This window comes from Schistocerca piceifrons, chromosome 1 (assembly GCF_021461385.2).
Source record: "Schistocerca piceifrons isolate TAMUIC-IGC-003096 chromosome 1, iqSchPice1.1, whole genome shotgun sequence".
NCBI lineage: Eukaryota > Metazoa > Arthropoda > Insecta > Orthoptera > Acrididae > Schistocerca > Schistocerca piceifrons.
Genome location: NC_060138.1, coordinates 326,970,446 through 326,986,787, shown reverse-complemented (window position 1 = coordinate 326,986,787; position 16,342 = coordinate 326,970,446). Strand labels below are relative to the sequence as shown.

The 16,342-nt window shown below is 38.2% G+C and overlaps 1 protein-coding gene across 6 annotated transcripts in view; it reads left to right on the top strand.

The window, feature by feature from the left end:
- Positions 1-16,342, top strand: part of LOC124782689 (probable E3 ubiquitin-protein ligase MGRN1) — a 180,477-nt gene that overhangs the window by 99,457 nt on the left and 64,678 nt on the right. Inside the window, exons 12-13 of one of the 6 annotated variants that reach the window (XM_047253965.1) lie at positions 9,441-9,538; positions 15,679-15,751. The exons of 1 other annotated variant lie outside the window; for it this stretch is intronic. In XM_047253965.1, coding sequence (XP_047109921.1) covers positions 9,441-9,538; positions 15,679-15,747 — 167 coding nt within the window. In that variant the 3' untranslated portion in view covers positions 15,748-15,751. Of the gene's footprint in view, positions 1-9,392; positions 9,539-15,678; positions 15,759-16,342 lie in introns of all 6 variants that reach the window. 4 more of the 6 variants (XM_047253963.1, XM_047253964.1, XM_047253962.1 and 1 more) reach the window with 4 other exon arrangements.

Below are 16,342 nucleotides of genomic sequence, written 5' to 3'. Positions count from 1 at the left end.
GCAGTGAACATTAAACTAAGCCTGCTGACTATGTTTTAATCAGTTGAGCTAAAAAATTACTAATTCCTCATAATAATTGATGCAAAAAAACACAAAACAAGATTTCTATTAAGACAGCAGAAAAACATATGGTAAAAATTACTGGTTTTCTAAAACTTTCTGAAGTTAACTTGAAAATTTACGATAAATATAGATAGTACATGCTCCTCTTGAAAAGGAAAGTTAATGTAATGCAATATGCTCATTACAATATCTGATACAGTAACTAAACCACAAATGTCAGTTTAATACTACAGATTAGTTTATGCACAGGACAATGATAACCTGTGAAAATTCTCGAAAGTATTTGTGTATTTGCATTCATATATGCCAAAATTCATGATGATCTATTCTTTGGCAGTAATTATCATTTACAGACGCTGATTTGCTATGAAATAAATTATTTACAACTTCTGTAACTTAAAAAAAATTATGAAAATTTTCAAAAATATAGTTTTGAGTCCAAAAATTCTCAGAAATAACCTATTTCTCATGTAGTTATAGAATGAAATTAGCAAATGATTGTTTTCAATGAGGGTAGGCCTACTGTTCTCAAAAATTGTAAAAGAACACAAATAAGTTTTAGCCTACAGTTGACAATAACAGTACAAGTTTATCGCAGTACTCACAAATGTTTGAAATTTCACAGTTTATCACTGTACAAACAACTATTGATACAAATAATGAAAGATTATGTAGAAGTGACACAAACAATAAAATATGTGAATTTAGAATTTCAAATCAGTACACAAATCTGGCACACATGATCTCATACAAAGGAAAATTCCAAAGTTGGTTTTTACATGTAAATAAAAAGGCAAATTGCACGAATTTTTTACTTAAAGTTAACTGATTCTGTGACAACTTACACACAGACGTGCCAGAGGTGAACACTTGGGTGTCATTTTACCTCAGTCAAAATTATGAAAATGTGCAGAACCAACAAAGCACATCTTTTGCCTGGAGCAGCTAGTAGTGCAAAATGCTGGGTATACGCTGATTTGTAGCAGCGAAGAAAAAAAATGATATTACAGGAAGTTCATGACATAAGTTTCCCTTTAAATTTATTGAAAAATAAATGTCACTGTGGCAAAGTGTCCATCATACATTGTTCATTACACAAGAACAATTTATGTTACTAACGTTTCTTTGAATAATAATAATGGAACTTCCTTAATGGAGCAATAGGTAAAAAACCTATAGTGGACCGTTTGTTGAGACATGTGACAGGAAATAGTATTCACCCAAGCTTTCAAGCTCTTGCTCTTTTCCTGGCAAAAGTACGGAATTTCACACACACAACAACACACATGCCCAAAAGTGCACTGATACTTGTCGATACTTGGTTATTGAAGGCAGTTGCCTGAGCTGACAGAAGAGGGGAGAGGGTAGGGAAGGCCATAAGAAGGGGTAGTGAGAAAGATGCAGGTGTTTGCAGAGATGACTTCATGGCCATGCAGCAAGACAAAAGGAGTTCAGAGGGTGGCAGAGGGCGGAGTGAAAAAAGTTAAAGAAAGAGGAAGAGGAAGAGGAAGAGGAGGAAAGGGATGGGGAGGTGAAGAAAGTGAAAGTGTACTCCATTCATCTTGTTGTTCAACTGCAGACTTATCTGTGCAAAGACCTGCCTTTTTCCCGTCACCCTTTCTTTTGTCCCCCCCCCCCCCCCCCCCTCCCGCAGCATCAACTCAGGCCTCAGGCAACTGCTGTCAGTAATCGAAAATCAATCCTCAGTCCCACCGTGACCATGGGAGTGCGCATTTGGCTGTCTGTGTGGTTGTATGTGTGAATGTGTGTACTGTTGCTAGAGAAAGATCAAAATCTCAAAAGCCAGTGTGAATGCTGTTTCCTGTTACATGTGTCTATACTGCTCATATCAGTCTGCTATAGGTAGGTGGTTACCTCACTGTAAACATTATAAATCATAATAATAAATAAATTTGTATGCAGATGCTCCATATTAAATTTAAAAAAAAAAAGTGGTTACATGTGTGAATGCGTGTACTTTTGATTGAGAAAGGACAAGAGATTGAAAGCTAATGTGAGTGCTGTTTCCAGTTATGTGTGTCTATGCTCCATGCATCAGTCTGCTATGGTTGAGTAGTAATCTTTCCCTTATTTTAAGTAATGTTCCTATGGTGACTATCACTCTAGAAATTATAAATCATAATGTAATTAAAAATTTGTAGACACCTGCTGCATATTAAAGAAATAAAAAAAATATTTTACTGCTTTATCATCTATTTTGTAACAAATTTAATGAATACACTTCCCAAAAATTAAAGTAGGATGGAAGTAAAGAAAAAGAGGAAAGAAAATTGAAATTCGTATATGATCTGGATCAAAACATGGCCCACAGTGTGAAAGCCTGGAGCTTTACGCACTATGCTGCCATGCTTTTTCTATATTCAGTGTTATTTCAGTGAGTTTTAAACTGATGTCATCCAACTTCTGAGGATGCTGTCTCCTGAACGAAGTCCCACCAGGCAAATGATTTTGGAGTGAAGAAACCTAGCACCTTAAAACTCATCATCATTCAGTTTGACCACTGTGCCCTTCCCTTGTCAGAGCTTTTTTGTTGGCCTTGAAATCGAATTGGGGGAGACATTAGCTGTGAAGTTCTCACAAAGTTGTTATTCCTTTGTACTGTCCATAATGTAACAGAATTTTCTGCCCAAAACCACATTTATCCATATCTTTAATAGTGTATGTATTGTGTGCACTTTCCTGTTTTTCTTTTAAATACCGAAACATGGCTGTACTGAGTCATGTGACCTAGTTAGTTCCTGCAGCTGCTGGCTCTAGGGTTTGCTTTGCTGCATTATACTTTTTATGGCATAATAACAAAATTACTCAAATTTAATTTTTATGTTTATAAATAAGATGGTGTAACATTATTTGTAATTGAAGTACTGTAGTGAATTACGTAAACAAAACATCTTAATTTCTTTGTTTCTTCCATCTCTAATGATCTCATTGTGAATGAGACGTTAGACTCTAATCTTCCTGCTTGCCTTCCTTCCTTTCTTCTTTTTTCCTTTTCACTTCTATAACTTTACCCTCCTCTGCTGCACCTATCACAGGTAGAGTGTTGTAAACTTTGGTTGCTCAATATTCTAAAAGCCAGTTGCACAAACAGCTGCCATCCTGCATCATCTTGAACCCTTTGTCATAGTTCTTGTTTCATCACTGGGATCTGTTTCTCCTGTATTTTCCATCTATTTATTTTCACATTTAACTCTCCTGTGAATACAAACTTCACTTACATTTCTTTTTAACCTTCTGTCCTTCCCTCCCAACCTTACAAATTTGAGTCCTTTTTGTATATAATATTTAGATTATCAGTTCGTTTGAAATTAACTCCATTGCTGGTTTTTCATATTCGTTTCCTCTTTCACGACCAGTGTCATATCATTCTCATGAGAGTCACTAATCATTATACACCTCCCAGTTCAGAAGACTCACCTTCATCCTATCAAAACTCTAGTCCCATACACTCTTCCCAAACTCCTGCCTGCCACTTTGTATCCCTCCTAATGGAATTACCATAAAATTTGGGAATGAAAAGTTGTGGTAAAATGCAAGTAATTTGGGAATAAATATAACAATTGACTGAATATTAGAAATATTGAGTCATCTAGAGAACCGAAAACTTTGGTGGACAAATTCTTTTTTTAAGTTAGCATACGCACACAAGCATGTTCATGAACACAAGCACAGGCATCTTTGCCCTCCTCCCCCCCCCCCCCCCCACCCCCCACCACGCACACACACACAGAACTTCTTGACATCTAAATACACTGTCAGCTGGTAAAATGTTTCTCTCTCTCTCTCTCTCTCTCTCTCTCTCTCTCTCTCTCTCTCTGTGTGTGTGTGTGTGTGTGTGTGTGTGTGTGTGTGTGTGTGTATACTGTAGCTTCAAAAGGATTCATCTGAAAGATAGCAGAGTTTTCAATCATATTTGTGTGTGTATCAAAAATTCAGTGCCTTTACTATTCAGTGAGTTGTCACTTTACTGTAAAAGTATACAGTTTACCATAAAAATTTTTAGTCACTGGATGCTACCCATTCTTTAACAAAGATTTTGACTTTCCATCAGTCCATATCCCTAACTACTCTAGTATTACATAATGATACAATTTTTTGTCCAGGTCTTATTTAACTCCATATATCTTTAGCAGAATTCTTTCCCCGTGGTATTAAGTTCCTGCATCACATCTCTGAGAGAGAGAGAGAGAGAGATCCTTGTTCTCCAGCAGCTGAAATAACATTCTTAATGCCATATGAGGGAACACTATGAGCCTAGTTATTTCTTACTCTTCCCTGAGGGGACAACAATGCATAAAAAGATGCATCACTCTATCCATCATCCCACAATCTCCTGATTTCTATCTTACTGCTCTCTTCTGCCTCTCACATCCCCAGAAACTTTCTTCACCCTCCATAAGATGCATTATTACTGAAAACTGTCATCAGATTCTCTCAACACTGGTGTTGACGTATGCCCAAAAGAACCTAATTACTGAAGAAGTCTGTCTCGAAAGGCCTGCTCTGGGCTAGACTTGTTAAGAATGTGCTTTCTGTTGTTCTTTGCCTTCAGTGCAAGTATTTCTTCATTATTCATCCTACAGAGCATAGCCAGCCAATAACACACATTAAACAATATCTCAAACAGTTCTGACCTACCTCCATCACTGGTACCCCCCCCCCTCCCCCTCCACACACACACACACACACACACACACACACACACACACACACACACATTGCACTTATCATCTAGGAATTCCTCACCTCCAACCTGTTGTCTCCCTCCTTCCTCATATCACTTCCTAGTGATCCCAAGATCACAGTCATTGAATTCACAGCAATCTTTCCACATACTGTACTTCACTGCCATCACACCATCATTAACCATATTGATTATGTGACCAGTGGTCTCCACTAGCTTTCCAGAAATCTCTGCTTACAAATATTACCATTGTGATCTATCCTAAAAATTGAGCATAACTCAGTAGCTTCTCAGAATATTGTTTTCGTCCCCTGACCCTGTCTCCATCCTAACATCAGCAACACCTCTCCCACCCCATACAACAGCCATTTACCTGCTGCCCCAGCCCCAACTTCACTGTTTCGCTACTGATCCACCTTATGTATGATTTGTGTGTGTGTGTGTGTGTGTGTGTGTGTGTGTGTGTGTGTGTCACTGTTTCGCTACTGATCCGCCTTATGTATGATTTGTGTGTGTGTGTGTGTGTGTGTGTGTGTGTGTGTGTGTGTGTGTGTGTAAGAATACATCAGGTACCACTGTCATTACTGTTTTTTCTGTTCCATTCACAAATAGTGCATGAGAAGAATGAATGTCAGTAAAACTCTAGGTGTGAACTTGGATTTCTACAATTTTCCCGTGATGGTCACACCACAAAATGTATACAGGAGAAAATAATATGTCACCTGACTGTTTCTGGAACATAACCTCTCCTGAAGCATCATTAATGGGCTATAAGGAACAACTTTATGTCAATCTCACACTTCACTAATTTCCATTATTAAGCGTGGCAAGTGATATTTAATGAGGATTTTATATTACTATCTCTGTCGTTTATGAATTACATTTCATTGTAGTTGTTCTGGCGAATCTCAGTCTGGTATTACAATAACTTAAGATGACTCTGTATCCATTCTCCAAAATATTTTGTGAGGTTGATACTGTTTTCTGTGCTTAATCAAGAAACATGTATCAAGAAGTGATTGGTCTTTCCACGTATTTATGATTTTTAAAGTGGGAGTTTATGTGCCCATTCAATAGAGCAGTCCCAGATTAGTTTAATCTGATATTCATTTTACTGATATGTATTGAAGGGACAGTAAAATTCGAAGAATAACCAGTATTCTAGCAGCAAAAGCACTGTCCTGGCCCGCACTGACTTCTGCAGTCAAGCTTGCAACCCTACTGAATTGCTGCTGTAGCACTGGTTATTCTTCATGTTTTACTGTCCCTGTTAATACATATTGATGAAATGAATTTCAGACTAGATTAATTTGGAAGTTTTCTATCAAATATGTAAAATTCCAATTTAAAAATTATTTTGTTTGTAATGGGAAACAAAATGACACTATCTGTTGACTCTGGGCATCACATGAAGAGGTGATGAGCAATATTTGTTTGAGCTGACTCCAACTACAAAATGCAAAACCAAAATTGTAAATATCTGCTGAAATACTTGAGAAAATGTGCTTGATGACCCGCAGGATAGACATCCAGTGTATATCATGAACAATAACAACACTGTTTCTCTCATTTGCTATAGTCTCAATTTATATCTTTATTCTGCACTGTTAAGAACATGTTGACCATTGTCTCAAACAAATTGTCCATAATCACCCTTCTGAAATCTAAGACATTAATCACTTCCTGTACTGTCTTTCAAATTTTTTTGTCCTGTTGTCACCAGATTCCTTGCTTGCCAGTGTAAATTCTATGTCCCTGTACAGCCATGCTCCCACTCCCGTGAAATTGCTACCATGGGATATTATGTGGACCATTGTCCTCCAGGCACCAAAACTACCACCTCCCCCCTAATGCTTTTGAATAGCAACACATTGACTCATAAGCATGTCACCTTTGAAAGCCAAATCATCAAACAAATCCTTGGAGCAACGTTTGTTATCCTACCCAGATACCTACACTCATCGTCCAAAGCAGTGTTATTTGGTTCCATAAAGCTGCAAGAATTCAAATCTAACCAAACTTCGTCTTCTGCTCATATTTTGGCAGTAAATTGTTCAGCCATCTTTGGAGCTAGCTGTAAAGTCTGATGGTAAAATACTCCCATTTACCTTATATACTGGAGTGTGAGCCAATCATGCGTATGTACAGGGAAAATCATAGTGGAAGAAATGGCACGAGGGCTACAGATATATGCTACAAAGGTACCCTCTGTGTAGGATGTTGTGTCGCAAATTCTGGTCAATAGAGGGGCAGCACCATTCCTGTGACAGGTAACTATTCACAGTGTTGGATTCCACACTTTATTGTGGTTGAACCCATCACCACCACTAATTGAATCAACCATAAAATGATTTCCATTGGCTTCCTTGAATCCCAGAAGATCCTTATGTGGATGATCCTTATCGATAACCTAGATGCGAGTCCTGTCCCGTAACATTTGTCTGCTACCCCCTATTGCATTCTGGTAGCAGTTAAAGATATACTAGTATGGCAGCAGCTGCACCTTATTCTGATTGTGCTGCAATTACTGTGCAACTTTCTATGTGGACATGATGACTAACCGACTCTCTACCCACACGTATGAGCGTCACCCAGCCTTTAAACCACAAAATCAACCATCTAGTTTCTGAATCAGCTGAACACCATACCACCAATACCTTTAAGAGTTGCCATGGTATCCATGCTATTTGGATTCCTCCATCACCCCCTTCCTCACATGTGAACACTTTGTACTCCCACTTCCCTGGAATCTCCCTCCCTCCCTCCCTCCCTCCCTCCCTACCTCCCTCCCTCGTTCCCTCGTCTCTCCTCCTCCCTCCCCCTCCACTCTCATGTGAATAACCTTTACTTAAATCAACTGATAGTGAGTGGTTGTCTGTCCTTTCTTTTTTTCATAAATGTATGTATCACAGTTTCTGGAGCTGAAGTATAAGGAGTAATCAAAAAAGTTCCAGTTTGAGGGCATTGCTGTAGCATATGTGTGTGCGGTAAATGCAGAACTGTGAACTTTGGTGACATTATTACCAAATATGCTCAAAACAGGACCAACATTTTGTTTTCTTGTTTGGGCTGCCAAAGAACAAACACCAGTAGATATCCATCAGAGAATGAAGAATGCGTGTGGAACAGCATGTGTTGAAAACCACCATTGTGGAATGGTGTGCCAAGTTCTATGCTGGTCGCGATTTGACAGAAAACACTCACCTGTCACAAATGTCGTAACGCAGAAGTTACACCAACGCACGAGGGAGACACTTGTGTGCCGTCCTATAGTTCTGATCTTTACCCATGTGATTAGCATGCATTCAGGCCCCTAAAAAAGACCTTCGTAGGTCAGTGATTCCTGACGGACGAGGATGTGCAGCAGGCTGTTACAGACTTCTACACACAGCAAGACACGGTGTTTTACCAAATTGGTATCTTCAACAAGGTTTGTTGGTGAGAATGTTTGCTTCAGTGTTCACAGTGATTGTGTCTGGTTGGTTATACGGATTCTGGACTGTAAGCCCTTCAAACAGAAATTTTTTGATTGCCTCTTATAATTAAGACATTCTTAAAAATTAAATTGCTGGCTTCTGTATCTTTAATAGTGGTTTCAGGTGTGGGAGTTTGAAACTTTGTATGTCGCTGATAGAAATATCTTCTGTAATTCTTTCAGATTCCTTGAACTTCAATTTACCTGAGTCATCATTTATGATATATGCATAGGATGTACACACAATAGTTTGTTTCAGTAAATAGTACAGTCTTGCAGCACTGTGACTATATTCACATGAGTTTCTCCAGATAAATTGTAGTTGTGAAAATAACAATCTGGAAATATGATATGTTAGCAGAATGATAACATTCATGACTATATGTTCTTGTCTCACAGTGACATTTCTTGTTTGGTTGTTCGTATGGTGTAGTTTTTTATGTACAGTTATTTTGGCATGGTAGCGTAAGTGGAAGTTTATATGTGCAATTCAGTGCTTTATTTAGGAAAGGCATATTAAGCCATTAAAATATTTTTATCCAGGGAAATTTTTTAGGAGGCAGGTGTCTTTAAATGTGGTGAGATGGTGGTAGTCTCTATGTATAAAGCATAAGAACACAGTACTTGTCTGTAATGGAAGTTGATTTTAGTTTTTTGACATAACAAGGCAATCTATGGATTAAAAATTTAATGAGAAATATGATATGTCAAAATACAGCTCTTCCTTTATTGTAAGAATGTGCTATTGTATCACTAAAATAACAGGTTCTGGAGTATGGCGTGCTGTGCAATCCACGCTGTCCAATATCTGAAGCCCATGTAAATTTTCTTTTATTTATATAACTAAAACGAATTCTTTGTGGTTGCAAAATTTTCTTAAACAAATAATATAATTGGTCATAGTACTGACCGTTTTTCTTAGCAACAACTTTCAAGAAATATATGGTATTGATGAATAAATATATAAATCAACAAAAAAGCTTAAAAATTAATAAGAGGCTGCAGTTGTATGGTTTAGATTTTAGGCATCAGTTTTTTCATTTGTTCTCATAGCTACGCCACATTTAACAGTTTTCTTGTTTGAATGGCGAGTGTTAAATATTTGTTCAAATGTTCTGAATCTGTATTCAGCTTGCATACATGTTTAAGGTTTTGTAAGTGATGCTGCTCTGCCCACTGATATGGATGGATGTGTAGTTGCTGGTACTGGTGGTGGTGGTGGTGGTGAAGATTCAGACTATTACACACCAGAAGACCCAGCAACAACAATACTCAGCCCTTTGCATTCAGAAAAGGTAAGCCATCTTATACAGAGCAACAGCGTTGCTAGAGTGGGAAAGGGGGCAGGGAGATAGAATGTAATTGGTTTCACAGTACAATTACTTGAATTTACAAATTTAGGTACATGAAATGTAAAACTGGTAACTGTGTAGTACTGTAACAATAATAATGTACCTTGATGATTTTCACAGGCTTGCAGCCGGGTTCCATCGTCCTGATGACAACACGATATTTCGGCGGACCATCTGGCCGCCATCTTCAGGTGAGATTGAGTGCACAAGGTCTCTTCAGTTCTGGTGTGATTGTGCACTCAATCTCACCTGAAGATGGCGGCCAGATGGTCCTCCGAAATATCGTGTTGTCGTCAGGACGATGGAACCCGGCTGCAAACCTGTGAAAATCATCAGTATTTGATACGCCGGGAAAATCTACGCTATCACATAATGTACCTTGCATAACTGCTAGTTGATTCTGTATTTGCTGTTTTTATGTAATTTTTGTACACATGTATTTCTTTGGGGAATGTAGTAACGATACTTGGTGATTTTGAAAACAGCCTCTTAGACAGCGCTGGTTATCTTTCAGATTCACATAAAAATTTTCCTGTCACTATTTAGAGGTATAACAGGTTTTGAGGGCCATATAATAATTTGTTGTGCTTTTGTGTTTGTGGCTGTACACATGGTTTGCCTACCCTGAAGTAGAAGTAACCTTCGTCAGTGATACGTATCGCCTCTGTGGTTTACTGGTAGGGATCTAGCGCCACTGATACAGACATTCTGGCTTACATTCCTGACAATCACCTTTTGCTTGTAGTGGAACAGAATACACTCTGTCTTAGAGCCCAAATGAGAAGCTTAAATAAGTAGCAATTATCTCATTGATCTAGCAGCTATTCATGGTAATTATTTATACAATCTTTTCAAGGTTACCTTATCATCAGTTTCTCTCTCTCTCTCTCTCTCTCTCTCTCTCACACACACACACACACACACACACACACACACACACACACACACACACCAACAAACACATTGTAACACGCCTTTTGTACATGCATGATCTTAATCTTTCCCAGTGAATCAGTTATTTGTGTTGCTCGGAGGTGTCCAGCCAGATACAGTTGTTTACGTAAATGACTGCACTCAGTTAGACAGCTGAAATGCAAGTTCATTAGTTACACTGAAGGCAACGCCTCTTTGTTTAAATGCTCGTATCCACTGCTCAGTGGTAATCCTAACAAGAATCAGCACATGAGCAGGCACTGCCGTTATACGTGCCCACTGTGCTGGTACATCTGTTGTGGAAGAGTGTGTGTGTGTCTGTGTGGCTGTGTGTGTGTGTGTGTGTGTGTGTGTGTGTGTGTGTGTGTGTGTGTGTGTGTGTGAGCGCGTTCATGCACACACCCGCACACACACACACACACACACACACACACACACACACACACACACACACACACACAGAGAGAGTAACTGAGTACTTTGACTACCGACAATTAACTGAAATACAATTTTGATGTCAAATAATTCCACACACTTTCACCAGCTTGTAGTCATTCACATATTTTATCTTTAAAATGCTATTACCCAACTTCACATCAAAGTGTGAGTGATTTATTTATTTATAGGTGCTCCTTTCCAATTACTGTCATTTGTTTATACTTGGACCTTTCCAGTTACTATCATTTCTTTGCTGTAACTGTTTATGTCAGGCCTTACCCCTCATCATTATGTGAGAAACTTATTTCAGTAAAGGCACTCCACACTGCTAGTGACAGTTGCTCATTGTTTCTGAGAGCAAGTGAAAATATTTTTCTCATGGATGTGAAGCCTTGCTGACTGTGATTACAAAGTTTAGTTTAAATGATTGTGAGCAGAATACTACTATCTAAAGTAAATTGTAACTTATTAAAAACAAATGAGTTAGCTATACTGTAAAGAGACCTTTCACAAGTAGATTTTTTCTTCATAGATGTGTTTACATGCCATTCACGAAATTTGATTATCGTTTAGTTAAACTTAAGTTAGATTTCATATCTGGCACAACGTAGTTAAGGCTAACCCTGTGTTCTAACAGTGTATATTTGGAATGTTTTAAATTATTTCAAGAGAAGTATCAGATCACTGTTATGCAATTGTACATTGTTAAGTGGATGACAGTCTAACTATAGACCCACATTTTGTGTATAACTCATGATCCTACCAGAATGTCATTGGTGCTCTGCAGCTTGGAGAAAAAGTACAAAAATGTCATGTTAATAATTATATTGTTGACATAAGCTGCTTTTTGGTGGTAGTTTTTCATTGGCAGTATCTTGTATATACTACTATTTTGTGTATGCCAAAGATGATGTGTCATCGTAAGCATATAATAATATGATTAAAGTAAGCATATTCATGCAATCAGTACAAGGAATTTTTATGAGAATATGTAGTTGTCATTGGCAATTGCTGTACATCAATTGCCATTGGCAACTACATATCCTCATAAAAATCTTTTCTTGATTGCAGGCCTGTTAAAAAAATTCTGGAACTTTGTCCACAAATTTCTGCTGCACATACCTTTTACTGATTGTGCATGGTCTCCTTTGAAAAACGCCCATCCACAATTGATACATCGTTCCCAACACCATTTTCACTTCCAGAAGCAGTCTTGGATGGCTCTTGCTGGATCGCGTGAAATGCTGTCTGTGAATTTTCTTTTATCTGATCTATCGTTGCAAATCTTTGTCCTTTCAACAGAGTTTTCAAAGAGTATGAAGGGTGAGGTAGCACAATGATTTTGTTTTTTGTGCGGTCATCACACACCAACAGGGATGAATGTATGGGTGCGTCCTGAATTGTCTCGCAATGTTTGTGGCCGTTTCCTTCTCGCCTTTTTGCACAGGCATCACAACACTTTGCATTAGTACCATTGCTTAACAGTTTGTGCCTGTGGCACAATTCATGATGATCTAGTCCTTCAAAGTCAAAGAAAACAATCAGCACAGTTTTAACATTTTACCTGATCTGACAAGCTTTTTTTGGTCTTGGAGAGCCCTTCCTGACCCATTTTGAAGATTGAACCTCGGTCTCAACGTCATAACCATAGGCTTATGTCTCATCACCAGTTATGATTCTCTTAAGGAACATCTCGCTCTCATTTGCATGATCCAAAAGCCCTTCACAGATTGCGAGGCAAATGTCTTTTTGGCCTTGACTCATGAGCTATGGGACAAACTTTGCATGCACAATTTCATTGACATTGCTGACATGAGCGTCATCAGTAGACGTCGAAGGGCATCCTGAGCAATGATCATCTTTAACTTCTGTCTGGCCATTCTTAAACTATGTGAACCACTCATGACACTGAATACAGCTTAAGCGTTTATCACTGTAGGCTTCCTGCATCATTTAAAGTGTCTCTGTAAATGTTTTCTTCAGTTTAATGCAAAACGTAATGCAGACGTATTGCTCCTTTAACTCTGCCATCTCGAAATTTGCAAACTGTGTGACACAACATTCTACTTAATACAGCACATAACAATAACTAACAGACATACAACAACAACAATGAAATTTCTGGCACTTACACATTAAACAAAAGCATGTGCAGAGATGCCAACTGCACTTTGCTCTAACGCACCACCGGTGCAAAATTATGAATGTTCCAGAACTCTTTGAACAGACTTTCTATATTCATACAGGCATATATAAATCATATAATCATATTATTATATGATTATTATGAAAAATAGTCTTTGGCATATGCTAAAAAGCAGTGCATGTAAGATACTGCCGATGATGGGTGAATGCCCGAAATTAATCTGACGAAATATGCTGCCATCAAAAATCAGCTTGCAAATACATAATTATTAATATGACATATTTTCAACTCCTTCCTACAAGTTATGACAAGTGACTTTTGTATTTGCATGGGCTTTCCAGCGCAGGAAGTTTCTTCTGCTCTTGCAGTGTAACAGAATGAACTTTCTTACCAATAAATTTTCCAAGGTAAAGATTACAGGTACATAACTGTTACATAGTAACTGACTCCTGCCATGAGTAACCATAGTTAAACTGATAAGCTAAGTTCAAACGATTCAAAGCTTAGAATTTAAAGTGAACAACCATTTTGATACAATACTGGTTTTGCAATCCCAGTGAACTGCTATTGAGTTGATACAGTTGGGAAAACTGTCACCTTGTAACTGCTTGATTGATCCTTTATATTCACCTTTTTTGCATAAAAGCATCATCAGTGGTTTAATGAAAAATTTGCAAGTAATCAGTTTTGTAATTAAATGTTAATGGGCATATCCATCATTAATTTAGTACTTATACAGGAAACTCAGTTTTGCTGCTCCTATTTTTACTCTCTTTCTGTTCTAATCCTGTTTCCACAGAGGAAGTCAACTTAACGTATTTGTATATACATGCCAGTTGTGATTGTTTTTATCTGAGAGGAGGTGCAATGTATTCATCATAATTTCATGTCTTCTGCTGTGGTAGTCCTGTTGTTGAATTATTTTATTAATGGCGTGCTACTGAGTTTCCAAGATTTTTTTTTTATGCTACAACAGTCTGCTATGTAGGATTGTCTCTGTGTGTCTAATCATTGTGTCCTTATTTCTATTGGATTATAACTGTGTACCTGCAACACACACACACACACACACACACACACACACACGCACACGCACACGCACACGCACAACTCACCCACACGTGGCCACTGTCTCTGACTACAGAGACCAGACATCTGGTCCTCGGTCCAGCCTCAGTGGCCAGAGACAGTGGTCACCTGTGTATGAGTTGTGCTTGTGTGTCTGTGTATGTGTTATCTGCTTTAGAAGAAGGCCTTTTGGCTGGAAGCTCACATATTTAGGAGTCTTTTTGTTGTGCCGTGACTCAATATCTCCTCTGTATGGTGAGTATCCTTTTCAAAAAATTGTTGTTATTCCATCCTGGATTTTCCATTGTTTGATTCCACAGATCCAGTTAATATTAATTAAACTGTGTAAATAATCCATGAAAAGGCATTTTTTTCTTTTATTAGACAAAATCTGTATTCTTTTTATTGTTAATGATATGAGTAAAGGCAATAAGCAACAACAAAGTATGTGCAGTGAGTAGCAACATAAAAAAAAAAGTTGAACACTGTGGCTTGACTTTTGAACATGTGCAGTGCACAAATATAGCACACCCACACTGTGCACATCAATACCCTCTATGTTCCCATTCTCTCCTCCCTCCACTCTGTTCCTTCTCCTCCTCCTCTCTTCCCCTCCTACTCTCTCCCTATTACTGTCCCCCCTTCCCCATCTTTCCTCCACCCCCCGCCCCCGCAACACACACATAGGCGAACGAACTTGCGTGCGTGCACGAGCGCCCCCCCCCCCCCCCACACACACACACACACACACACAGACAGAGAGAGAGAGAGAGAGAGAGGGGGGGGGGGGAGAGGTGGGAGACCTATTTTCATTCAACACTGTGAAAAGACTTGTATTAATTGGTATGAGCTGTTGTCTTGTACTGCCTTGATAAACATGGAAGAAATGAAGGACAAGAACAGCAAAGTGGAGGGGAGTGAGGGATAGCAAAGGGAACACAGACGTCTTGCCAGTGGTGCAGGTGTGGGTAGTTGCAGCTGTTTAAAAGTTTAGCTACACTGTTTGGATTCGTGTTTATGTTGATATCTATTTCTCAACATTTTCTCCATATGATGAGGGTTTGTCTTTGTTCAAACCAGTATCTGTATTCTTCTTAGGATTTTCAGTTATTGCATGTATATTGTTAATGCTTCTTGTGAGAAGGTTTTACAGTGGCAAACTGTAGAGGGAAAGCTATTGTTACTAACCCTTTTTAATGTACGATTAGGAAGACATTTGCATGTGAAGAAAACTTTATCTTCGTACATTAAAAAAATAACTTTTTTTACCATACGATAAGATTTATAAATATTGGTGATGTTCTCTTATGGTTTTTCGTAGTTGGTGGAATACCTATTTTTACTATATGATAAAATTTGTAAATATTGGTACAGTCCACTGCTGGTTTTTCACAGTTGGTGAAATACATCCATGTACAGACACAAACAGCCTATCACTTCTACTCATAGTATTTAGTATTGTTGTGGACCACCTAACAACCATCATTAAAACTTCTAGGTACACTTATTCAATGCAGGGTCATCAGACTACTGGCCTGAGACGAACCTGCCAAATGTCAGTTGTTAACAGGGTGAGAAGTATGTGCAGATTTCTGCTTGATTAATGATTATTTTATTCCTCCTAATGTTTGTTTTCCTGTATGTTGATGCACACATGCTTTCCCAGTGAAATATTTCTGTGTGCTCCTCATTTTAATGCTGAACCTCAAAATATGTCCTGAATGTAAACTGATATGTTGCTTACAGCATGGTGTGTGTGTGTATCTTGTTTTTCACAACTGTGTTTTTGTTTCCTTTTCTGTCACAGACTAATGCAATCCATTCCCAATCATGTCATTCTGGACAGCTAACACAAATACATAGTAATGAATTACAGTTCCTTATTTTTCCTAAAAATGTAGTGGATCCACACTACTCTTTTGTTACCAGATGATTTTTTGTTTTAATTTAATGACTGATATTCAGCTGAAATATGTTATTGTGTAGTTCAAGATGTTGTTTCTTTGGATCAATTTTTGCATTTCGAAATATCAACAGCATAAACTTGTTTCTATGTTACTTCTTGAAGTTCATGAAATGTAGACACTGGATCCACTACAATATCTTGCACTGTTGCATCATATCCATTCCCTTGGACTTCATCCTGGCTGACATTTGGAAGC